Here is a 27,015-nt window from a genome sequence, read left to right as displayed (position 1 = left end):
CAGCTCCTGCCTAGCGGCTCCAGGTGTGCTTGTGATGCCTCCCAGTATAGGCACCAGACTGGGGAGGAAAATGGATCTTGGTATGGCCCTGGCCCCTCTTCCGTGTAGCAGCAAGGATACTTCACTGTTAGTCTAGGCCAACAGTCTAATTCATTCATTCTCTCTCTCTCTCTCTCTCTCTCTCTCTCTCTCTCTCTCTCTCTCCCTCCCTCCCTCTCTCCCTCCCCCTAACCCATCTGTCAGGCTACAACGACCACTTTGACAACTCAACAGCCATGTGGCCCTGTCCCCAAGAGTGACTGGATCTTTCCTCTGCTTTTCAGCATTAGCTCAGAGTCCACTCTGCAGTTTTTATGGACAGAGATGCTCGGGGTTAGCGAGGTGAGCCGACTTTCCCTGGGATGCGTGGCAGGCTTCCAGCTTTCTCTCTTCACAGTGAACACTAATTGAAAAGTCCCTGATTTAATTTACTGATGAAGCCCCACTGGCACGCCCTGGGAGTGTGTCTGCTGGGGGATGGTCCGCCTTGGTTAGCCTTTCTTTTGCAGCTGCCTCTCTTGGAGAGGAGGAAGCCCCTTAATGGCATGGGGAGGGGCTTGCTGCAAGCCTTCCTTTAGTTACCATTTCTGTCAATCTTGGAGCTGAACCCGGAGACTGCAAAATGCCTATTGTCTCTGCCCCAAGAAAGCTTGTAGGTCCATTTTACATACACAACACTTTCTTCACCCTCTCAGAGACCATGCAGATAATTGGCTATAGCATCTAGCTTACACTGTCTTCTCTCTCATACAAACTTGTCCAAAGTCACACAGTCAATAACACTGTATTGCAGTGGTCTAGACTGGGTTAGCCGAATGATGGTGGCTACCAAACCTTGAGGCCTGAGGTTAGTGACAGAAGGGGACCATAAAGGGGAACAGAGCTCCTTCCCCCAAATGATGTCATCAGCAGAGACAAAAAAAGAAAAAAAATAAAAAGCCCATCTCCTCTCTCCAAGTTTCTTCTCATTAATTTAATCTAATTTGCTCACAACATTCCTCGGTAAACAGAGGCCTCCCTTTAATAAGCCAGGTTCTTCCCCCCGACCCTGCAATTGTGTCTCTAATCATCCAGTGTATCAGGAAAGACTTGCTGCTAATTGTTGCCAGGCGTCGCACTACCCCGCGTGTCAGGTAAAGGATGGCAGTGAAAGATAATTATAATCAGATCTAATTAGTAATTATAACAGATCCCGACTAGAAATTGTTTTCAGTTAAATATTCCCTGAGAGGTGCTAATGGTCTCCGGGGCATGCTGAGTACCATGGAGCAGGGGGCTTGTGAGGGTAGCACTACTTCATAACTCATCCCCGACCTTCTGTAAGCGAAGGAGACAGAGGCAGAGAGAGCAGTTTGGGGAACTGAGCTGGTGGGTGTGTGTTCGTGTTTTCAGGTCCCATGAGGCATGCTTTCTCCATATATGTCTAGGGTGAGGCCTTCTCTCTCCTCTACAGTGACCATGGAATCCCTCCATCAGTTCATTTATTCAGGGGATCAGGACAAAGGGGCTTGGAACATCAAAAACAACCCTGCACAGTGCGCAGTGCAGCATGGGATACTTCCTCCTAGAGCCACTGCTGGATTCAACCGGGTTAAAGGCATTGCTGTGGACGCCCTGACGAAATCAGATGGAAGGGCCCTCTCTCATTGGTTCGTGCCTCTTGTTCCAGGACCATCTCTTTCTTTTGCCTCTAGCAAGTATCTGTGCAAGCTTGGGCTCATCCCACTTCTGTTAGCCAGAATTGAATTACCCAGCACTTCCTGTCCTTATATCCCAGGTTCTGCATCCTGCACAGCTCCATTCTGGACACCACTGAATCCATTATCACATTGGGCAACAACCACGGCTCCCCACTGCCTGCCTGGCTCAGACTCCTTAGCATGGCTCAAGGCCCTTTCCTCTGATTCTGATTCTCTGTCAGTCCCAACACTCACTGCACTGCCAAACACCCTCAGAAACAGTGGTGTTTGCTAGCTGGGCCTCTTTGCTCAAGTCACTGTGATGGGATTTTATCCTCCAGCCATCGAGTTCCCCTTATCCACCTGGGGACGTTCATAAGCTGTTACTTCTGGAAGGTTCCTTAGGCCTCCTTAGCAGATATGATGCCTCCTTAGCATTTGTCTGGACACTTCTAGGTGCTCTTCTGCCTCCTGTGATATCATGTGGTGATAGGGCTCCTCCCTCCCCTCCGGACTGAAGCCACCAAGCACACAGAGGATGTGTGACTATCTCTGCATCTCCCCCTCTCATCTGGTACAATGCACACAGTAGGGATTTAACACAGACCTGGAGAATCACTGACTGAATACCAGTTAATTAGAAGCTGCTATCTACCAACTGCATTGGCACCAATGCTTTAAACCACCTTGTTCTCTTTCAGGTCCAACTCTCAAGCCTGCCTCCTCATTGCATGCCAATGGGCTTGCTATGGTGTGATTAATTGCTTTCCACCAGAGGACTCAGGAATGCTGAAATCCCACTTAAACTAGCCTTGCCAAAGCCATCTGGGATTTTAGCACTGAACAAGGCTGGTGCAATGGAGGGGCTGCATTTGAAGCTTAACTTCAGTTCATTCACACTTAAACTTAAAGAGCCCTTGGTGGCCAGTGGCTACTGCAGTGCAACCCAGCCCGTAGCCTTTGGAGAACTCACTGCTACAGCAGTGTGGAAAGGCTAGACCCCAAGCCTTTGTGGTGACAGGTTAGACCAGTGACTCTCTTTGATCTGTTTGAAAACAAAATTCATGGGCTTTATTTTTCTTGCATTCTTTTTTTTTTTTTTTTTTTTTTTCCCTTTGTGGTGGTGTGGTCATGTTGGTCTCATTGACTCCTTTGCCCAGAATATAAGATGTTATAACAGGGAACATTACTCCTGTACCATGTCAGGAGTAGAGGTATAACTCTACCTGGTTTAGATCCTTTGGGCTGGTTGTTGCCAATTCTGCACACCTCTTTGGATCTGCACATGACCCCAGTTCTGCCATCTGCAACCTTGGAGAGAAGCATCTTTGGGCTTTCTCAGATGTGCCTCTCTCTGCCTTTTCCTATGGGTCTTATTTCCTGACTGTGAGCCTTGTGCCCAAGGCAGGGCATACCTAGCACAAAGGTACAGCTGGGAATCAGTAGGAGCCTCCCCTACTTGTGGACTCCTAGGGACGTGGCAGAGGTTACAGATGGCAGCTTGGTGGGCAGAATGTGAAGCTAGCCTGGCTCTGGCCCAAGCGTGAATGGCTGGGTATGGTTGTAGGCCCATGCATGGCCTTCCTCCATCTTGCATCAGTGGAGGATCCAGGTGGGTCTTAGAGGCTAAGAAAGCTTGTATGGGGGTGTGGGGGAGGCAGGGACACACAGGCAGATCTTTAGATGTGCATTTCCAGATGGGCACTTGTTTGTATCTTCACACATACCCCATAAACCACTTTTCCTCCTTCCTGGGAAGGTGAAATAAGGGGGAACCACCCCAGCTCTTCCTGGGCTCTCCTTATACATGCGTTGCATGGAGCACTTCCTAGCTAGGGTATGGATTCAGGAAGTTCAGTTCCAAATTCTGGGCTCTTTAAACCAGAACAGCTGTTAGCAGAGAGAAACTCATGCCCAATCACCCATGACAATTCGATTAATTTGTCCAAATTCCAGTCATGTTCATACCTCACCTACAAAAGTCTTTAAAGCCTGCCCTTGCCATCTCCCCTGGCACAACAAGGGCATTTGTTTCTGCCATCCCACCACCCCTTTTCCTGTTCTCATTTCAGTTTATCCTCACCTATGATGTGATCTCGCTGAAGGGTGGGTGAGATCAGGGGTGCCATCCTAACTTGGTGACCCGTATGCGTGCTGCCGTCAAGGTGAGCCATGGTCAGGGGTGGGAAGGGACTAGAATGTCAGTCACATCTGCCAGAGGGAACAGGCATTCTGTGATGGCTGCCAAAAGAGGCAAATGGGCCTACCACTGCCAAGGCTTTGCAAGAGAAACCAGAGATCTGAATGTTCATACAAAAGCTCCAGAATCTTAAATGTTGGCAATCACTATTAAAAACCCTCTAACGACACTCTGGGAGCTAACCAGCCCCATCTCTGAGCTTGCTCTCTGGTCTGCTAGTTGCCAGCCGCGGCTCATGAAGCTGGGTTCAGCCATTCGAGCGGGCCATCCACTTACTCAGAAAGTGAGGCCATAGCTGCGTGACTCACCTGCCAACCCCTGCTGCCCCCGTACAGCATATGCCTGACCCCTGCCTCATTCAACCAGCACGGCTATGGAAAGATAGCTCTAGAATGGGCAGTATGAGCCTGGGGCTGTCTTGATAACCCCCTTCATGCCCCTTGGCAGGCCAAGATGGGTGTGGTCAGAAGTCCTTGCCTCTAGAAGTGCATACCTTGGAGGTAAAGTAATTCAATTAAGCCCTGGCTTTCAGTGAGTGTTAAAACCGGCTCCCCTGGAGAACTGTTTTCAGTTATGGGGTTTTAAGACCAGCGGCTGGAGACTCACTCTCTTCCTTTTTCTCTTTGGTGTGGTGTCTCTAGACACTCAGTAAGTGGGAAATAAAGGATTTGTGAGAAAATAGAACACAGTCAAAAGGTAAATTGTGGGCTTAAAGGCTCCTAAGAGACAGACATGGGGTTGGAACCGTTCCTGGCCTGTCACTGTTCTCCGCTCGGAACGCAGCTTCCCGAGGCTCCATTTAGCACCCCAGAAAGGAAATCTTGCAAACTGATTTCCCTCCGTTGCATTTCATTGGTGTAGAAGCTGATCAGGCCATTGCATTACAGTAATAACATCAACATTTCGCCCACCTTTGCCTTAATTATTTTTCTGTCTTGCCAATGGAAGCTGTTTAATAAGATTTACAGGCAGTGAGGCAGAGGGGTGAGCGGGTGTGCAGCTTAGATAATCGGCCCAGCTGATTCCCCTCCAACCCCGCCCCTCGTTGGTGTCGCCGGTATAAAAACACAAACTAAAAGCTTTGCAGCACTTAAATAATAATAATGTCAACATTTCACCTCCTCCCCCTTTAATTATTTTCCTCTCTGTTCTCGCCACCCCAATCTGTTTAGATAAGATTGCCATATAGATAATAACCAAGGACTCTCATTTTCATAGGCAGATAAGCAATAGCTTTGCTGAGCTCTTGAGTGCAAAGGGTGCTGCTGGGCTGGTGGCAGGCCTGCTCTGAGACCTTCTGGGAAAGGATGGGGTTTGGTGCCAGTGGGTGATGACAGCAGCTGTCCAGGTGATGTGGAAACCGAGGTGGGGTCCTAGCCTGGGAGGCAGGTGGACACTGGAGGCTGGAAGAGGAACAGGAGCCAAGCTGGTGTACCTGCCCTCTCTGTACCCAAGTCGGGGAGAGGGGTCTCATTGGTTTAGGTGGAGGGATTCTGATTGTACATCCCATGAGGAAATTTCCCTCTGCAGGGCACATGGCTGTTGAATAGCTCTGGCTCTATAAACAGTATATGATGTGAGGCAGTACTTCAACCTTTCCAAACTACAATTCCCCTAAACTGCAGTGGTGGACTACTGTGGGTTGATTGTCTATGGATACCCTGAACCCCAACTCATATGTTAGAACTCTTCCATCCAAGTCCCAATCAGGTCCAGCCCTGCTTAGCTTCCACAGTGAGACGAGATCCGGTGGGTGCAGAGTGGTGTGGCCACCCACGGATGCTGAAATCCCAACGCTCAATGGAAAAAAAGTTTACAGATGAGGCGTTTGGGAAGAAGTCTGACTGAGTTAGATGATATCATGAGAGAGGTAGTTAGTCCTCTTTCGATGGTGTTAGTGTCCCTAGTAAAAGAAGAGGGAATGTCTGTCTGTCTGTGGTCATGCCCCAGGAAAGGACTAGTAGGGACCTAAAGTAAGTGCTCAGCAGAGCTTAGCCTGGCTGGTGCCTGTTCTAAGAATGAAGACCAACTTCAGAACTGTGCAGAATAAAGAATTAAGTCACCCACGGCTTGGTGTTTGTCCCAGCAGCCTGGACTGGCCAACATATTGGTCTAGAGCAACCCTGTTTCCCCCTCTGTTAAGAATCCTTTTGCTACTCTACTGCTTTCAAGACTGAGGTTTTGAGGTGGATTTGGCTCCAAGATTGACAGCTAACTCCTTTCCTTCCACAAGCCTTTGTACAAAGGCTAAATTCCAGAGAGGAATCTGAATTGGCCAAATCAAATAGAGAAATTAAATGAATAATGAAAGTCTTCCTATAACAACAGCCCTGGACTTAGATAGCTTTACTGATGAATTCTAGTTACAAGAATCACTCCTTCATGGAACCTTCCAAAAAACAAAACAAAACAAAACAAAAACAAAAACAAACAAACAAAAAACATAAGAGGGAAACTTTGCACTCATTCTACAAGACCAGTAAACACCCAGATTCTAAAGACAGATGAGGATATTACAAGAAAAAGGAGCTAGTGACTGCTGTCCATCATGAATATAGGTAAAAACTACTCAACAGAGTTAGCAAACATAAGACACACCACACAGTGACCAAATGGGATGCTCTCATCCTGAGAACCGAAGGGTTGTTGGATAATTTCCAATGCATAGAGCACATTAGTAGAATAAGGAATGAACTCCACATGATCATATTAAGAAAGCAGAGAAGCACGTCACAGAATCTGACACTACTTAAGACATTGACTCTCAACAGAGTACTCATTAGTATAAAGTTATAATTTGCTAGGACAAATAAGTTCTGGTGTCATGTTACACAGGGTGACCATGGTTAGCAATACCGTCATGCCCATTTTAATATAGCTAGACCGGAGGATGCCAATGCTCTTGCCACAAAGAGATTCTGAATATTTGAGGTGGCGAATATGCTAATTACCTTTGATCACTGTATAACATATGCATGTTTTGAAGCATCACACTGTACCCCACGAACATGCACAGCTTTGTATGTCAGTTAAAAATTAAATAAAAAAAACCATCTCAACAAAGTAGGAACATATGGGTACTTCAACCTGCTTCACAGCGTTGATGGAAACCATTCAGCTGGCATTACATAGTGTGGTGGGATGAGTTTCTGTAATCTTGGAAACCAATCTAGAGTGTCTGTTCTCACCACTTGCATTCAGCATTGGACTGGAAGTTGTGGCTGGTACAATAAGGATAAAAGTCTGCAGACCAGGAAAAATTTACACAGTTTTTATGTACATACAAGATGATCCTGTATACAGGAAAAAAAAAAAGATTAAAAAAATTGTCAGCAAGGTCACATGATCCGAGCGCCATGTACATAGGGTCCCTGGCTTACAGGATGATGATTCAACTAATGACTTTTTCTTTTTTTCCCATTTTATGAAGGTGTGAAAGCAACTTGCATCCAGGGCAAACTGTGCTTTGAGTTGTCTTTTCCTGGGTTGGCGGATGTGGTTCCACACTCTTAAGAGGCTGGGCAGTGAGCCATAGTTTCCAAGCAGCCCATGTTAGTGAAGGTATGTGACTGTTACTCTACAATGCACCATGTGGCTAAGCGAGAATGTTTGGCAGCTCAGGCGTATTAAATGCATTTTTAGCAGATGAAGGGGTTTATTGACAAGTGACTCCATCTATACAAAACCAATTATCTTTCTATACTAGCAACGAACAATTTGAAAATAGGGTTAAGAAAATAATTCTATAACACCAAAAGGAACAGAATAATTAGGAAATGTTTGACAAAACGTTCTCTTAGATATCAAAATTCATGGATGCTCATGTCCGTCATATGAAACGACATGATATTCATGTATATCCTGTGTATACCACTCACCATGCTGGATGCAATGTACGTGCCACACGGACAACCATTACACTGTATTATTTAGGGAATAAGGACAAGAAAAAAAAAAAGCCTGTAATACAGATGCAATAGTTTCAGATACTTTTGTGGATGCAGAACTCTGAGAGGCAGACTCTAGCCTCAGTTGATCCATCTGTAAAATGGGTTATCTCCAGTATCCTAGTGTCTGTGTGTTGGGGGAAGTGAGCAGAGAGTGATGGAAGTGGTGTGTTTGGGTTAGAGGAGAGCCAGCTCCTCTGTAGAAGGTGTATGGCCCTCACCCTTCTTTCTCATCACCACGATCACCAGATGCCATCTGTGCGATCTCCCAGCCTTTCCTAACATATGTACATATGGGAAGACCTTCCTCTGTATAAACGTTTGACCGCTTTGTGAAAAGGCAAGTGGTTCTGTTGTCAGTCCTCTCAGGTTGTAGGGCTCAGCTGTTTATTCTTGTGAGAAGGGGGCAGCTGTGTGTGTGAGTTTCTGGGGCCTGTGAAAAACCTGCTCCGTATAGCCAGGGCAGCAGTCAAGCCCTGAGAGATGTGGCAAGAAGAGAGGGAAGCAGCCGTCAACAGGACTTGAGGGGACAGAAGGTTGATGTGGCTGTCTATCTTCCAGGTGCACTGAGGGACAGGGCCTGCCAGGAAGGGCCCTTTCAGTTAACTGGAACCTTTAGTTAACTGTCCAGGATAAAACTCTGGCTCTGTGGGCCCGGAGATGCCATGAGGGTCCTGAAAGGCTTCTACAGCTTCCAGATGCTGGACGGAGTCCGAGCCACCATCCATGTTTGCCTGTGGGAGGCAGGCAGCTGTGAGTCTGCACAGCATTTGGAGAGGGCCAGTTCCGATTCTGGCTCTTTAACTTTCTTCTGTGAGCTTGGGCATCATAATGGGCCTCTCTGGTGACGAGGGTCTGCCTGATAGAGTTGGCAAGAGGGTGAGGGAATGCTCACATGTGAACTAATGGGGCCCTGGAAGGCATACAGAGGAACTAACTGGAGTTGTCTTTGTTTTTGTTTTTTTTTTTTTTTTCTCTCCTCAGAACCAGCTGAGAGCCTGCCATTTCTGTGGACAGATGATGTGCCCAGTGGCGCATATCCAGGGGCAGCTGCCTGAGGTCTGGGAGCAACAGATTTGGGGCTGGAGGTTTGAAGCTAGGTCCTATCGCTGTGCTTATCAGCAATCTGGTCTGATGATCAGAGCTGCCTGTGAGTGGATGCCAGTGTCTTAAGCATGGGTGAAGAAGATGCCAGCTCTGATGAAGTTACCACCCCTGCTCTGACACACTGTCATGTCCTGTACCATCCCCGCAGATGCCTTTTTTTTCCTGACGGGAGCCTTGACACACTCAGTTACAATTGTACAAAGTCTCAGCTTGCCTTTTACCTTGGTGAAAAGCCCTTCCCACTCCATATTAAACCACATGTGTGATACTGTCCAAGCTTAGAGTCCCATGGAATTCCTTTAGGGAGGTGCCTGTGTTTCACTGCCACTGTCTGGACCTTCTGGCATGCTCTTTGGCTGCTGCGTTATTTTTGCAGCTGGTGTGCATGGCATGGGGTTGACATTACCTAGGTCACATTAGGCTCTGACTCCTCTTGTAACAGTCCGTACGCTCTGGATCACATCATGACATGCCCACGGCATATCAAGATCTTATTATTAGGTTTGCAGGCTACAACAGGGTTTGCTTGTTACTCAATGACTTCTGCTGTCTGTGACTCCCCTTGCAACAAGGCTACCACCCTGGAGGTAGCACTGTGTCTTTACATTTTCTCTGACTTTTGATCTAGGCTGATATTCCACTGGTGGGGAGAGTGGGGTCTGTATGTAGAGCCATGGCACACTGTGTTGTGATACTGGTTAGAGGAGGACATCTTGATGTGACTCTAGGTCTTCTCCCTCAGAACAGCCCCCCAGTTCCTGGAGCTCTGACCCAGGATAAGATTCTCCATCTGTGGATAAATTCATTTCGTCCCTGTAGAAACTCAGTGTCTGTTTGAATACTCCAAGAGATGGAACGCTTACCACTTCACTAAGCTCTGACTCTCAGTTTTAATTGCTAAGACAGAACACATCCTGCCCAGCCTGGTTCCGCTCTTGAGCTCCATGAAAAGAAATCTATTTTCCTTCTTCAAATATTTGAGAGGGAGTTTCTCCCCACCAAGTCATCTCTGTAGTAAGTTAAAGCTCCCCACTTAATTTTTTTCTTTTCCTATCTTTTCTCATATGTGTTTACACGCGTGTGGGCGCACCTGTGTATGGGAATTCAGACATTTGGATGTGTATACAACACCAGAGGTTGGTGTTGGGAGTTGATCTAGATCTCTCTGCTCTTCCATCATATTCAATGAGGCAGGGTCTCTCAATCAAACCCAGAGCTCACTGATATGGGTAGTCTTACTAGCCCGTTTGCTGTGGGGAATCCCTGCCTCTGCTTTCTGAGGCTGGAATTACAGATGAAACACCACCCTCACTTAGCATTTATGTGGGTCCTGGGGAATCAGACCTCTGGTCCTCACATCTGCACAGCAAGCATTTAACCACGGAGCCATCTTCCCATCCCCTCCCCCTCTTCATTTAAATATGCATTTAGTATAGACCTTATATCTTTAAATGCCAGAACCAAGGACTGGGTTCTATGAAGATGTTCTGACCTCTCAACACTTCCTGCGGTTGTTCTTATGTGTCTATTCTCAAGGTGATGGCAATTCTTCTGGTGCCCCTAGGTCAGTGTATCAGAGTAAATGGCCGGACTTTGGATGTGGAGGGAGACATGGGGCTCAGCTGGGCCTGCTAAGGATCTGCAGTATTGGTGGTGTGCTGGAGCAGAATAGAGAATTCCTGGTTGTGTTGATCATCCCTAGAGCCTGCAGGGATGGTATGAGGATGATAGCTTCAGGGGCTGTACCAATTCCTGGGGAAGCTTGTAAAGGCAGCGTAGATACCCCAAAGCACATGGCTGGACCAATTGAAGCAACACAATAACAAAGCTGAGGCCATTCCCACTCCAGAAGCAGCGAGATATCTTCTCATTAAAAAATTTTATGTGCTTTGCTTGCATTTATGTACGTGAATTGTGTGCAAGCCTGGGGTCTGTAGAGACCAGAAGAGGGCGCCACATCCCCTGGAACTGGAGTTACATAGGCTGCCATGTAGATTTTAGGATTGGAGCCTGTACAAGAGCAAGTATTCATAGCCACTGAGCTGCCTCTCCACTCACAGCATGCCATCCTTTTCCTACATAAAAGTAATCACTGGATGCTGGAGAGTTGGCTCAATTGGTAAAGGGTCCTGGGTAGGCTTGAGGACCTGAGATCAGATTTCTAGCAAGCACATAAATAGCTGGGCATGCACATCTGTAGCTACAGCCCTGGGTTAGGAGGATGGGGGGATGAAGAAACAGGTGGGTCCCTGGAAGCTCATAGTTAGTCACCTTAATTAAGTTGGTGAGAACAAGTTCAGTGAGAGATCCTGCCTTAACACAAACAAACAAACAAACAAACTGGAGCGGGATGGAGCAAGATACTCAGCCTTGACCTCTGGCTTCTGCATGCAGCTGCACACATATGCACATATGCATACCTGCATCCTCCCCAACCCTACCTTCCCTCAAAAGATAAAGAAAATCTATTACTGTCTGAACCTGGCTTCTGGTCACAGGGCATTGCATCCCCCTGCCTCTGTTGTGTTTGGCCTAGCGTGAAGTGGTGGATACCCTCTTCAGGTTGGGGCCCCGCCCACTCTTCCAGATCCCCACTCACCTTGTCTATGACCTCTATGAGTCTGCTCCTAGAGTGGGGTGTGTGGATGTGTAACTTAGCCGCTAAACCTTTCCTAAAGCCCCACCCTCCCTCAGCCCACTGGCCGCCGGGGAAAGGCTTCTGTTGAACGGCGTTTTCCTTTCTCATTTCATGCTGTAATGGGGATTCATTGCCAGTTTTAAATCCATAATTTGCCATGAAAGCCTCATCTCAGGCCTGGGCTGAGGTCAGAGCAGAGCAGCGATGAGCTATTTTTAGCCCTTAGAGGGCTCCCCGTCCAACTCAGTCTTTCTAGACTCACCCTGGGCTGGCTCAGAGTCCCAGGGCTGACACCAGGATGCCAGGACAGGAAAGGGGCAGTTCATTCGTGTGTGGCAAGGTATTCCTGCTCCACTCCTATCTGCGGTGACTCTTTCTCTGCATTTCATTTGTCATTGGGGGAAATCAATAGAGAAGCAGACTCAAGCTGATGAACTGGCTTTCTATCTGCTTCTTTCTTCTCTGGGCCTGACAAAGGATAAGAGTTAATACCTTTGTCACCTCACAAGAACCGGTCCATTTTCCAACAATGACTGACCCCTTTGATCATCATTCTCACGATTTTCTACAGGGTAGGCACTGATGATGTAGCTGCACTCTTATTCCCTGTGCGCAGGGATGCATATGTACCTGTGTGTGTATATCAGGGACACACATGTCCTTGTCTGTGTATATCAGGGCCGCATATGTACCTATGTGTGTAAATTCAGAGACTGAGGTGTCTAGGTGGGTGGTGATGGGTGCATGAGCAGGAGTCTGTTCAAATGGCCAGTAATTATCTGGATATCCTGAACGAGAAATCTAGCAGGGTACCAGGGCAGAGGTAGCTCTCTTGTTTGTGCTTTATGAAGCCTGCCTGGATATTAGAAGCAACCCATGCCGGAGAAACTAGACCCACAGAAGGTAGGATGGACCAGGGCTTTCGGCAGGCATTTGATCCCTGAAGGTTGCACAGGGATGTTGTGAAGGATGCATAGAGATGTTGGTCTTACACCGAATACAGACACCAGAGGATTTGGTCTTGACTTTTGCAGATCTCTGTGGTGTGATATTTGCTGAGTAGGTGAGTGTGCTCTGCACGGCTCAGGGTCATGCTTGACTAAAACTGTAGAAGGACATATTATCCTTGCTCTCAGAAGCCAGGGAAGAGGGACTCAGGGAACAATACCCTTTGTGTGGACACCCCCCCCCCCCAAATCATGAGTGGCTATGAGAAAGTCACAGGTAAACTATGGGATGGATTTCTACTTCACCTTTTCAAGCTCCTGGATTTACCAGGGAGAAGGTAGCCAGAGCTGTAAACACTGTGGTGCTGTCCCTCATGCTGGGCAGTGGCAGGGCTAGGGGTAGCAATATGTGATTTTGAGTCCCAGGCTGGACCTCCTGTTCTATGTGGACCTGGAGAGTTGCCACTGTTCTGGGTATGGTAGCATCACACTTTAGGGGCAGCCCTGGTGGGCCCCAGTCCTCTGGAGATGGAGGTGGGGACACGGAGGTGGGTGGATGGAAAGTATTAAGACGGTGGGGTCTCGGGACAGGAGACTGAGTGCCCTTGTGGGTGCATCAGATCCTAACTGGGCTCCTAAGAACATCCCTGCTTTTCCATGTCCTGGCTTTGAAAGCCCAAGAAGCTGCGGAGAGGTCCGTTTGTGATGTCGCCTCCACCTTTAAATAGTAAGGCTCTGGGCAGGCCACATTAGGCTTCCAGGTCACTTGTGAAGTACAGGCCTGGTACTGGCTTCCCAGCTCTTGAAGAGTAGCCTGTGCCTCTGCTATCTTCCCTGTGTGAGGGCAGGGAATGGAAACTTCATGTTTGCCACCACCCCGATGGCTCCCTAGGCCTCCTGGAGCCTTGAGAGTGGCTTAGTTCTCTGATACCTTTTCACTTCTCTCCATGGTAGATGACCCTAGCTAGGGAGGGGCCCCATGTCCAAAGAGGTGGAAATGACAAGTGTCCACAGAGTGACCCAACCCTGCAGGTCAGCACTGTGTAACCCTGGAGTGCCCTTATCTCTCCTGGCCCCGTTGACTGTGGTGCAGATACTCAGGGTGGCAGATACAGAACCCAACTGTAGATCCAGGACACCACCGTCTCGAACTCCTGAGCCTGAGCCTTTGAATTTAGAAGGGAGGCGCTTCAGTCAGTTAACGCCATAGCTTTTAGTTGTGTTCATTTTGTCACCTGAGGGGGCAGGTAAGAAGAGTTACACCAGAAAAGAAGGTGGTGGGTAATGGCTAATAAGGGGGGGTGGTCTGGACCACCCAGAGAGGCATAGCAGGAGAGGGAAGGACCTGGTGTCCCGTGGAGTGCAGCAGAGATGGTGCGGACTGCTGAGGCTGCCTCCCGTATGGAACTTGGGAAGATAAGGATGTTTTTCTGTGTGATTTTTTTTTTTTTTTCTCTCTCCTCTCCCATCTCTGGCTTGTTTGCTGCACCTATTCGGGAGTGATTGAGGGTAATGAATGTGGCAGGAAACAGGCACACAGCCCAAATGAGATACAGCACCTAAGACCAGGCCACAGCCCAGGCTAAACAGACTTAATAAGGAGATAAAGAATCAATTCTGCTTGTCTTCCCTGCATGCGCCTGGGAGGGACCTCCGGGAATCCAGCTTCCCGCCTGCTGTTTCTGTGAACAAGCTTCTCTAGGCCCGAAGCTGGTTCTCTGGGAAGGAGGCTTTTACTGGTGGTGATTCTGGGCACTGAACAGTAATAGCAGCGATCGTGCTAGATAATATAATAACAGCCATATGCTTTCGTGTCTCGCTGAGGATCAGGCACTATTTTGAGACATGCTTGCATATGCTGCTTCATTAAGTCATTCTTGCCGCCATGAAGGCACTATGGTTATGTCTCCCACTTCATATGCAGGCACAGGGGAGCTGAGTATCTCCATCAAGGTTACACAGCCAATAAAGGAATGCAGCCAGGTTCTAAGTGCAGGCAATCTGGCTTCCAGAGTCTGGGCTCCAAACCCAAGTGAGAGCCTATAGTGTCTCTCCAAATATTACCCAAAATACCTCACCCCATCACACCATGCTATGCCATACCATACCACACTATACCATGCCATACTACCCAACAGAACATTAGGTACCACAACATCACACTATACAACCAAACACCACGTGACACCATACCATTCTACTAGGCCACATAGCACCACACCATTTGATACTACACCATACAGAACCACATACGGTCATACTACACACAACCACACCACATAGGGCTGCACCATTCAACACCATACCACACCACACACCACCACACCATAAAACACCATATCACACAGCATCAACATGACGCAATATCATGTCATACAATACCATACCATACAATATCACCTCACAAAACACAATATCATACAATATCATACAATACAATATCGTGTCTCAGGACATCACACCATACATCACACACACATATATATAACACTATACAACATAATAATTACTCAGTATCACACCATACAACACCATGCCACACTATTCATGTAAGCTTAGCACTACTCTCTGCTTACACTATCCTTCCTCTCCAACTGTCCCCAAGTCCTGTTGCTTCAATTGCCATAATGGACATTCACTGGTCACCCAGTGTGTATTTCCAGGCCAGGTATGAAGATTGCTACATGCTCCTGTCAGACTCCACGTTAGAAGCAGACAGAAAGAAATCACTCTCTATATAACATGTTGTTGCCATGGAGCCTACAAATGACAGAAGAAACACAGTTCTATAGTCAGACTATGGGATCTTCAGGAATGATCTTCCTAGAAGAGGTGATGCCTAAAGTGTATCTTGTCAGATGGGCAGTATTTAGCCAAGGGAAGATGCTGAAAGGGTTGTAGGAAAGGCTGGAGGCAGGCTCTGAAGTGCTGTGAGCAAAGCAGGTGTTTGGGGCTAATGGCATACTTCGGGGACCTTGTGGGCCATGACAGGCATTCTGGGTCCTTTTGTATAGAGACAAATTCCCTCCACTCCTCTGAAATGTTTTAACTGTGTCTACATACGTGTCATTTTACGTCAAGTAGCTCAGGATAGGGTTGTCCCAGCCAGTATCTAGATTCAGAACCATCTAGAAGCCAGCCCTCTTCTGCATCCCATCAGCTCTACATCCGTGATGGGAAGTGCACAAGTTAGTCACATCTCCGCTCTGTAGCGTCTATAGTTTTGGGATTATGAACTGAGAGCTGGTGATGGCTAATCTTCATTGCTGACTTGATGAGATTTAGAACCATTCAGGAGTTGCACCTCCAGGCACGTGTGAGAGAGTGTTTCCAGACAGAATTAATGGAGGAGGAAAGACTCAAGCTGAATGTAGGTGGCGCCATCCACTGGGACGGTGGGCCAGACAATAAATGGGAGAAAAAGGAAGTGGGAGCTGCTCATCCGCCTTCATCCCTCCCTGCTTCTGCTCTCCACTGCTGTGAAGAAACCTGGCCGGCGACACTTACCCTTGGACTAAACTGGTCCCATCTGCCATGCCTTATCCCCTTAAGCCCTAGGCTAAAACAAATCCTCTCCGAGTTAGGTTGCAGAAGCATTTCTGTCATTTTGTCGCAACAACAAGAGAAGTAACGAATTCAGAATTGCTGCCCGTTCTGTGGGAGAACAAGTTAAGGAGTGTATTGGCTTGCGCTCTCGGTGTCCGAGGCTTGGTGTCATTGTGAAATATTGCCCTCTTTATTTTCACAGACTTAGTTTCTGTCTTAAAGTATTTATGCCTGGTTAGGAAACCTGCCTTCTAACGGGAGCCTTGAAGATAGCATGGGAGAATGGCCCCAGCAAAGCCCTTTTAATAACAAGGTGACATCCAACCTCCTGTTCCCACTGTGGTCCTCCTTCCTCAGCTCCACCCTTCCTTTTGCATGGCATTTGTTACCTGGAAACATAATGACACAGTAAACTTGCTGAATCTGATGGTCATTCATCAGCTGCTTTGTACCCGGCTAAATGCAAGCTTCACCGGGCCAAAGATGGCTTTGTCTTCCACTTACTGAGGAATCTTGAACAATTAGAAATGAAAAGCACTCAGGACACATTTCATGATCAAGTCCATGGTCTCCACTTCCTCTACAGTGGAAGTCTTGGCTACCTGAGTCTTCTGACATTTGGAAAGATCAAGTGTAATGGTGCCCTACAGTCCTGACCCTGAAGCTCCTGCCCATGGTAAGCGTGGAGGTTCTGTCGTGCATACATTAGTATAATGCTTTAAGATGGGTGGAGGGCCATACAATTTTTTGTTAGATGGCACTCTCTTTCCTCATCAAGGGTTCCTCCTCCACAGGGTTCCTACTGTTCCAAAGCTCGACACATGTATGTGTGGGTCTTGTGACTTACCATTTAAGCCACTGATTCTAGATCTAATGCTGTGACCCTTTAATACCGTAAATTATTTCCATTGATACTTCATAACTGTAATGTTGATACTGTTATGAATCATAATGTAAATATCTGAAATGCAAGATATCTGACATATGAACCCTGTGAAAGGGTCGTCTGTGACTCATAGGCTGAGAACTGCTGATCTAAACCAAGCTGCTCCCGAGACGACTAAGCGTGTGTGAAAGTGGGGTACCGAGAAAGGCCTGGCCCAAGGTCTCATAGGACTTTCTGAGGTCCTGTTTCCGAGCTTCAAGGTGGACTGCTGTCTAAAGCACCACGAGCAGTTACCTTCTCTGCCTCAGGCACCACTCGGATCTTGGCTCCGGTGGGGAATGGCCCATTTTCCTAAAATAGTTGGTGCAGCATACCATACTGGACTCCTCTGACTGGAAATAAGGCCTTTTGGGAGCCGACTAATTCTTAGACACCATTTGTTTAGTCATCACTTCATATTCCACAGGCCAAGAAACTGGGACCCAGAGAGGTTGAGGAATCCTGTCAGGGTCACACAGCTGACTTGAAGTCTGAGGTTCTTTCCTGGAGAGAAAGACTTCCTGAGTGGATGTATGTCTGGAAAGATCTTGGTGCTGACATGGGCCAAGTCAAGGGCAGCCCTTGACAGCTGGCTGAATGGCTGGGGGAACTCAAGCTGACGATAATCAGGGTTATAGCTTATTTGTCTGGGGTGCTCAGCTTCATAGGTACAATTCACTCCCCCACTTTCCCCTCATTCTCTGGCTCCTTTCTCCTCTGCCTCCCGGGGAAGGGAAAGCTCTGCTCAGAGTCAGTTCTTGCCTGATTACATCTGAGTGCTGCAAACACAATGCTAATTAATGTGTCTGTGACTCTAGGCTTGGCTGCTGGGCTGGTCCCCATTCCCTCCCCGAGCTGAGCTAGGCAGGCTTGGAGAGCTGGCCCCCTGGCTTCTTTGAGCACACTGCCGGCAGATGCATATTTTAACAGTGCACATCTGCTGGCTATATAATCTCTCGTATTTGCCCTCCTCACTTGGCGCTTGGATGGAAGACCTCCAGGGGACTCCCTGTATTCTAGCCAGAGTGTTTGCTTTGCGATTTTGCCGGAATACCATCTGATTCTGCCCTCACATCTTCCACAGGTTCTAATCAAGCTCTTACTTTATTTAATTAAAAATCTATCTCAGGCAAATACAGAGTAAATTAGGAAGCTCTCCTATTCCTGGAACACAGGAAAAGCTTCCCTCCTCGGGGAGCTGGCCCAGACACTTTCCTGGGCTGAGATGTCAGAGTGTAGCAAGTAGGGGGTCTCAGCTGGTTGGGAAGGGAAGCAGCTCTAACAACCTTAAGAGTCCTTAACAAACATTGTATGTGTTTTATCCCCAGACCTGGAACCCTTTCCAGTGGCAAGGTTGACTACCAGTTAGGGGTAGTAGAAGGGGAGCCCTGCAGGATCAGGAACCTAGAGAGAATCTGCAAGACTGGGAGAGACCCTCTGACTTCCCAGGGTGGGGAAGTGGGAACTCTTCACCTGCAGAAATAGCTGAGGTCCTGAATGTGGAGCCTGGAAGCCTCCCCCCCCCCCAATCCAGTTTGCCTGGGAGAATGGCTGATGTAAGGAGATGCTACCCGGAGCTTCCGTTCCATCTGCAGGGATCCTCTCAGAGTACCCGGATGGGTCCTTACCATTCAGTCTTCCAGCTGGCCTCGAGGCTTGAACTCATATCCCAACCCCACGAACCCAGCTCTGCGCCCCAGGCACAGTGCCAGGCCAAGGCTTTGACTGACACACAGAGGAGAAAGAATATCTTTTAGAGGTGACCCCGAAACAAATTTGGGTCTGTTCAGATGGAATCCCGAGGTCCTGTTCTGAGAAGGCTGGCTTCTAAGCAGGAGGACAGGTGACATTCTGCTGGCATTTGGGACCAGAAGACTGGGCAAGGACTGTTGGTCTGCAGCTAGGAAATGTGGACTTGATTTTTAAATGTTAATTAAGCTGTGTGACCTCCTGTGCATGTCTTTGCCTCTCTGAGTCTCCCCCAAAGTTTATCAGCAAAGTACATGCGAGAATATCGAGTTTCAATACAGCGTGCTTTGTTGGTTAACTGAGATAGCAGGGAGTGAGGAGGCGTAAGTGGCCAGGCTTAGCTGGTGAGTTTTCTATATCTTGAAGACAAGGTAACGTTCTGTTTTAGCTCTTGCATGGCATCCCAGGAATGGACTCTGTGTGGGTCCTCTCTTTCCAGCAGTCTCTGGCAGCCCCATGGAGGGTGCGAGGAGGCAGAGGAAGGTTTTCTGAGGCCGGGGGCTGAGTGGTCTCTGAAGGTGAACATCCTACAGCTTCCCATGGCAGATCTGTTCTGCCAGTTTGTAGTCAATGCCCCAACCAGGAAGCACACCCGGTCTTCCCCATCTACTCTCTCAGCCCTACAATGCATGGCAACCCTTTCTCGACTTAGCCCCATCTCAAGGGCCAAGAGAAGATGGCTACTCCTCCCTGGAGTGTCCTTGTCTCTCCCGTAAAGCATGCCTTGCCTGGCCCCATCTCCCAACCCCTCTGCTCTGCAGAAGGCTTTCCCACCCCTTTCCTGCCAGGCAGAGCTGGCTCCCAGGTTGGGGGTGTGTGAGGTTCTGAAGCGGCCCCTCTCAGCCTCAGCTCAGGCCCAGCAGCTGCTAAATGGTCCTCTGTGGCCTGTCTGTCCCTGCTCTTGGAATCACGCACCCCTTGCGTTTAGCTGTGTAGATCTGAAGATAACCCGACACGCTCTTAAATATTTCATCTTGGAGCTTGAGCAGCATCCCAGCTGCCGACTCTGTCATCAGGGCTCCACAGCAGCTGCCAGGAGGCAGCCAAGGCCAGGCTGGAGCTCCTCTCTCGCCTGCCCAGGCCCTATCCACATGGACTTGGCAGAGATGCAACCCTAGGGGGCCAGGGAGGTGGAACAGGCAGGGAGATCTCGGGCTAGGCCTTCTGCTTTTCTGAGCCTCAGTTTCTCTCCGTAGTAACAATCCGTGACCCAGTCTGGATGAACTTTGAGAACTGCTGAGAGCTACTTTGCATCTATGAGTGATTACCTCGTATGTGAACGAACTGTCTCCCCACAGCCCCCTTCTCTGGAAAATGTGGCCAGACGAAGGAGATGACAAGGCCGAACTCGTCACCAAAATTGGGAAGCTTAAGGTGTCATTGGACAAGTCCCCACCTCTCTACATCTTCTGGCATGTCTGCCCTTAATGGGGGGAGTGGGGACCTCTTCAGGAAGGTTGTCCCAGGGACATTTGAATAAAAAAATAAAAATAAAAAAAAACCCCAAGAATGAAAATTGTAAGAATAAGGACATGAAATGAACTCTCACTGGGATATCCCGAGAACCAGGACTCCAAGGGGACCAAGGTTGAAGGCCTCTGGAACAAGGGTCTTTGCACACTGAAGTCATGGAGGACCAAACTTGAGACTCATTCTTAGGAGGGGGTCAGGACATATAGACCTTTTTGGAGGTCAGCTCTGGAAGACAGGTCTTTCAGTCCCTGTCACATTGTTTTCCAGACAGGCACTGCTGCAACAGGCCTGGCCTCATTTACACTGTAGAACACCTAGGACCCTCATCTACTCCTGAGGTACAGCCAAATACATGGGGTAGGACAAGAATAGGCTGGTGGCAATATGATTTCCTAAGGTGGGGGCCCTTTCCCTGTCTCCTTTGGATGGAAAGAGAGAGGAGAGGGCCGAAGTAGATGGAACCAGATGGAATGAAACCCAAAGGCGAGCTTCCCATGACTAGCTTTGTAGAAGGACCCTCCAGTAGCTGAACTGTTGGTGTTTCTCAGAGTCCTTATGCCATTCCCTACATGCTTGTGTTTGGTGACTTACCCAGGACGGTGAGGCGTGCAGGGCGGGACCGGATGGCAGCCTGGATGGCCTGGCACTCATACACGGCATCATCCTGCAGCTCAGCCCTCAGGATCTTCAGGTGGTGCTCTCCTGAGAGGTGGTTCCCCACCACCAGGTACTGGGGGTAACCTGGGGAGAAAGCAGAGAAATGTAAGAGATCAAAATAGTCTGGCTGCCAGTTTCCAGGGGGCCATTTGGAGATGTTGTGACTTCTTAAATAGAATGGCTTAAAAAAAAAAAAATCTCCCTTGCAAAGGCAATTATACATCGAGTGAACAGTGGCTCAGGCAGAGGTCTTCCTGTCTGAATTCCTCCCTTCTGCCAAAGGCAAATCTTTCTGGAAGGTTGACTAGTGGGTCTGATGCCTGGCCTGGGTAGAGCTGAGGTCAGGTGGCCTTCTGATGACTCTAATACACTGGAAACTTTATGTCTATAGTAAGACATCCCCTGAGTAGCTTCCTTACTAGTCCTAATTCTCAGGCACATTCAGCCCCAACAACCCCAGGCTTTTGTTTCTTTTTTTTTTTTAATACCCCCCTTTAAAACTTGTTTGTTTCTTTATGTGTGTGTGTGTGTGTGTGTGTGTGTGTGTGTGTGTGTGTGTGAACACAGATATGCCACCCCCACAGAGGTTAGAAAACTTCTTGTGGGAGTCAGTGCTCTCTATCATGTTGGTCCCAAGGATTGTACTCGGGTCATAAGGCATAGCAGCAGGCACCTTTACCTGCTGAGCCATTTCATTGGCTCCCTCAATGTGCTTTCAGAGTCCCAACCTTTGGGCCCTTTTATTGATCCTTTTACTTTATGCATGACTTCCACATTTCCCCCTGTTTACCTGTGTATTGCTAATTTATTTCATGGGCTAAAGTGATTGGTCCTTCAGAGGAAAAAGAGAACAGTGATGCCTCCCTTCCTAGCTAGGGGGTAGGGTGGGGGATTGGAGCTGGGATGGTGGGGTGGGTACCTGTGACAAAGGCATGGCAGTGGGAGCCGAGTGGTCCTTGCTCAGGCCTTTGATCTCAGCGAAACTCAGCATAAAAGCAAGAATTTTCCAGTGTGTGTGTGTGTGTGTGTGTGTGTGTGTGTCTGTGTGTGTCTGTGTGTGTCTGTATCTGTGTGTCTGTCTGTGTGTGTGTGTGTCTGTGTGTGTCTGTGTGTGTGTGTCTGTGTTTGCACTGGTAGTTCTAAGGTCTAAGGAAAATGTGAGAAGTCAGTGTTAGAGACAAAGCATAGGACATGCTGAGCAGGCAGGCATGGCTATGGGGTATTGGCTCTGGGAAGATGCTATCCATATTCAGTAGTGTTTGCTAATGCAATGCAGTGGGGGAGGAGGACAGGGAGGGGAGGGGGTAAGGAGAGAGAGACAGAGAGAAGGGAGGGAGGGAGAGAGAGTCTGAGATTCACAAATAGAAGAGCAAGCAAGAGAAAAACAGAAGGAAAAGGGACCAGGGATTTATTTACTTGAAAGGGGTCAAGAGAGACTTCAGGAGAGAAGTTTTGTTCCAGGAATCTAAGAGTATGGGACATCTAGGAAAGCTGGGCACCATGCACCATACCTGCCCACTTCTGGGCATTCCTGCCTCCCACCCCAGGCCCCAGGGCCTGATTAAGCACTTAGGAGGCACTCAGGACACTTAGGAATTTGGGGCCTCAGTGCATACACACTGGCGATGAATAATAGATAAGTAAAAGTTTGAAGACGATGAATCATTCAGCAGTTGCTGTGGCCAGCAGGCTGAATGCAAACACTGACTGCAGCCCTGGCTATAGGCAGCCCCTTGTTCTCTGTGGTATTGGGCTCTAAGCCTCTTCGTTTGTCCTATCAGGATGTTATCCATCTACCCCCTCTCCTGAGTTCTGCTCTCCCCACAGACTTTGCCCTGTGGGATTATGCATTGGCTCCTTCTTTTGGCTCTGTCCTGGTTGCTTTCTCTCCTCAGAGCCCATTCTGGATAAGCTAAGGGTGGATGAGAGACAGGACAGGGTGGCTGACTGTACCAGGACCCATCAGTGCCTATCCTTGGTCACTGAGGTGGGGATCCATGAACTTCCAAAAGGCTTGGCAGCATGATCTGTGGGCTCGGGCTCTTCTACACCTGAGACCATAATGTCCTCATCATGACCCTAAAGGACCCTGCTTGCCACAGCTAAGCTGGACCAACCAAAAGTGATGCCAAGGGTCAGCTGCACCCAAGGAGGACACTGCCTACCCGTCTCCCACTTGCCTGCCTTCTGATGGGCAAAGGCAGTAAGCCCAAGCAGGCGAAGCAGGGCTGCCAACTACTGCTGGCCTCTGTGCAGCTGTCCACCCTGCCCTCCAGCCCAGCTTCCGTCCTGCTGTTCTTCAATTAGATCTGTCCCCTGCAGGCATCTTGGATGGAACTGTGGGCTTTTTTTTTTTTTTTGTTTTTTGTTTTTTGTTTTTGGTTGTTGTTGTCTTACAAGCTATCAGCAGCAGGATTTCACTCTCATGAGCTGTGGAAAACATCAGTGATGGGTTCGTTTGTATTTGCCTAATTAGGCAGGGAGCTTCGATGCTATCTCCAAGACTGGCAGCTTCTTTGGAAAACACACACAGGAGGGCAGCTTTGGAGGAGTCTGTAGCTCTGTCCTTGGTATCCTTGCTTTGTATTCTCAAAGGAGGCAACGATTCAGAATGTCTAGGTTCTGGTCATGGTGTGTAGGATCAAACTCCCGCTTATCTCTTCCTTGTTCTGTTACCTGGAGCTTTAGCTCCGTCGGACCTCAGCCTCCTAATCAGCAAAGTGGGGGGTCTCACAGGTGAAGATTTCAACAGGATAATCTATGTAAGCTGGCTTTGAACTTATGTCAGTTTTGCACTTACCTCTCCAAGTGCTAAAACTTATCAGCTACCATGTCACCCTATCCTATACATGCTAATTTAAATACAGACGATGTCAGGGCAAAGGAGATGGCTCAGTGCAAGTGTGAGGATTCATGTTCTGATCCTTAGCAACCAAAATGTTGGGTGTGGTGGTGCTGGGGCCAAGGAACAGAGACCAGTAGATCCCTGGGGCTTACTGTCAGTCAGTATGGCCAACTGGTAAGCTCCGGGTTCAGTGAGAGAATCTGTCTCAAAAATTAGGTAGAGACTGAAGAAGACAGCCAACATTGACTTCTGACCTGTTCTATAAAGGTGGTTTGAATGAAAATCCCTCCCTAGGCTCAGTAGACGGTAGCACTATTAGGGAGTATGGCCTTGCTAGAGTAGGTGTGGTTTTATTGGAGGAAGTGTGTCACTGTGGCCAGGCTTTGAGATTTCAAATGCTCAAGCCAGGCCCAGTGTCACTCTCTTCACGCTGCCTGAAAATTCAGATGTAGAACTCTCAGCTCTTTGCCAGCATCATGTCTACCTTCATGCTGTCATGCTTCCCACCATGATGATAATGGACTAAACCTCTGAAACTGTAAGCCAGTCCCAGTTAAAAGCTTTACTTTGTAAGAGTTTCTGTGACCTTGGTGTCTCTTAACATCAATAAAAGCCACACACACAAGCATATATACACATAACACACACACACACACATAGTGAAAAAAAAGTACAAATGGCAGGGAGGTAGAGTAGAGGTGTCTGTCTCTCTTTGGGAGTAGGCAGGGTCTCATCCAACTAGATCGGTAAGATAGTTGAGTCAGTTTATTTTTCTTCAACTGTTACTCTGTTCCCCTTTCAATTACAGAGGGTTATACTCTTTTGCTCCCTTTGGATAATCATAGACTCATGAGGCATCTGAGAAGTGCCTTTTAGGAGAAAATGTTCTATCTGCACCTGAGAATGTACTGACAAACATTTTCTTTCTGGTTTCTCAGCTTTGGCGACCAGAAAGACACTAATGTGTCAGTGAGAGACTCATGACTGGTATACTGAGTGGGGTAACACAGCTAAAATGGAAGAGGACAGAGCCACACTGCGACACGGGCCCCCTCAGATCCCCTGTCTTATGCACTCATCAAGTCTTTGCTGAATTCAGCTGTACTCTGTTCTGTCCCTTTTGTACCTGGCCCGTAAGTTGTATGTATGGAACTGTGAGAACCTATCATTATTGTCAGGATGGTGTTTTGTGGATAGATGATTAAATACAGGACAGATATCTCTCAGGAGCCTGAGATTATGGTCTCTGCAGCAGAGAGTCTAGGACCCATCTTCCTTAGTGACTGAGTCAAGCTGGAGAGGAAGCCAACTCAGGCCATGGGTCAACTTGTCTTTAGCATCAGCACCCAGATCCTGGATCCTTGAGAACCAGGTATGGAATTTCAGATCAGAGATGCAATCGATGTGTCTTGATATCAATTCTATGATCTGTCCCTGTGACCTGGGACCTCCACTTGGCCACTGACTGATGAGACAAGGTCCCAACAAAATGCTGATAACCACTGACCAGGAGCGCAGACAGTCTTCTTTATCAGTCATGGTGTTGGTCCAGGCTCACAGCTGTCCAGGGCATAAGCAATCCTCATTTGGGAAGGTCATTGCATTCCCCCATCTCCCTAGGGTACCAGAGCTGAGTATCTCTGAAGCTGGCTGGTTCCCATAACATTTAAAACTTTACAGCAGCACAGTATATTTTGGAGATATTCTTGGGTATTTTATTTCTGCTCAGCTGGGCTGCAGCATTAGGCCTGTGACTGCTATTGACCATTGCTATAATGTTTCAATATACATTTTTTTTTGGCAAGACATAACTCATATTTTAAAATATTAATTTCCCAGCCCCAGTGTTTCTGAGTGCACTTCGATTTTTATTTTCCTGCAGCTGCACAGCATGAACGAGGAGAAACTACTTCCCAGTCGAATGCATACTTCTCATCCATTCTCTACTCCTAGACGTTCCCAGATGGCAGGTGAGTGACACCCGGATCTGTCCTTCTGAATTTCATCATACACTTCAGCCCAGCAATCAGGCCCTTGCTCGCCCAGTCCAGGGCAGAGTAATGACAGAATGGTCAAGTGACATGGAATGGCTGTGGGTTTTTTTATGCCCTGGGGAAAGGGTAGTTTGGCAAGGTGTTTGGATGAGCTTCTGAAATAGCCACACAAAATAGTTACCAAATGATACGGCCTGGCACAAACTACAGAGTTGACGTGCCAGTCAGTAGCAGCTGCAGGAGGCCCCCACGGTGCAGCTTGCCCGGGTGACTGAACAAGGTTGGCAGTTAATGTGAACCCTTCCTGTCTCTTCTTCCCATCATGAGATGAATCCTAGGAGAAGCAGATTTTCTTGTGAGTTTTCAGTTCATTGGCTCTCTCCTTGGGTGGGAAGCTGGATCATGCCTTGATAAATGAGGATTCATGTTGGGCCAAGAAACAGGAGCACATGATGTTCGGAATTAGACTTTGTGAGGATCACATTGGCTTTGGAATGAATCCTGTTCTGGGTGTAGGACCGGCCACCAGAGTGGAGATCTGTACTCAAAGCCAGAGGCACCTGGGGCTCCTAGGGGATCTAGATCCAGGCCTGGGCTGTCAGGAGAGGTGCAGAGCTGGCTGGGCATTTGAGTCCCAAGTGGAATATAGAGTTCCATACTAGAACAGTTATGGGAGGCAGCGTCTGTACTGAACCCTTTTGTATGAGTGGAGGAAGTCTGGAAATACTCACTTGAGAGGTCTCTGCCTACACCCAGAGCCAAGCCATCTTTGATCCACAGGACGAAGCCATCATATTCAGGGATGGCACACAGCAGAGTCACTGGCTGTCCTGACACCACCACTTGGTCCTGGGGTTGCTGGCTGAAGGAGTAGACTTGACCTGGGGAGGGAGAAGCATAGTTGTCAGTCATTGAGGCCAGCAGAGCCTTTCATGTTCTGGAATCAGAGCCAGGTTGTCCCAAGAACCCAACTCTAGCCGAGTTCCCCTCTTTCAGGGGCCGGCTTGAGACTCCAGACTCCAGACCCTCTCTTATGCAGCGTTAGTGCTGACCTTCTGGATGAGCCTCAGTCACCATGGGACATGCCACTTCCCCTCTCTGTGTTCAACTCCCACCTAACTTCACTTGCTCAGGAGTCATGCAGTTCTAGTTTAACCTGGCAATCCAGGCGATCGGTGACTAGTATAGGGCCTTGGTGACTAGTATAGGGCCTTGATGACTAGTATAGGGCCTTGGTGACTAGTATAAGGCCTTGGTGACTAGTATAGG

The 27,015-nt window shown here is 48.2% G+C and overlaps 1 protein-coding gene across 2 annotated transcripts in view; it reads right to left on the bottom strand.

The window, feature by feature from the left end:
- Window positions 1-27,015, bottom strand: part of Kirrel3 (kirre like nephrin family adhesion molecule 3) — a 550,681-nt gene that overhangs the window by 70,353 nt on the left and 453,313 nt on the right. For both annotated transcript variants that reach the window (XM_021205877.2, XM_021205875.2), the window contains exons 3-4: window positions 26,478-26,627; window positions 20,842-20,991 (exon numbers count right to left, since the gene is read on the bottom strand). In XM_021205877.2, the coding sequence (XP_021061536.1) occupies window positions 20,842-20,991; window positions 26,478-26,627 (300 nt within the window). The remainder of the gene's footprint in view (window positions 1-20,841; window positions 20,992-26,477; window positions 26,628-27,015) is intronic.

Source organism: Mus pahari, chromosome 10, assembly GCF_900095145.1.
Source record: "Mus pahari chromosome 10, PAHARI_EIJ_v1.1, whole genome shotgun sequence".
Lineage (NCBI taxonomy): Eukaryota > Metazoa > Chordata > Mammalia > Rodentia > Muridae > Mus > Mus pahari.
This window is presented reverse-complemented; position numbering and strand designations above follow the sequence as displayed.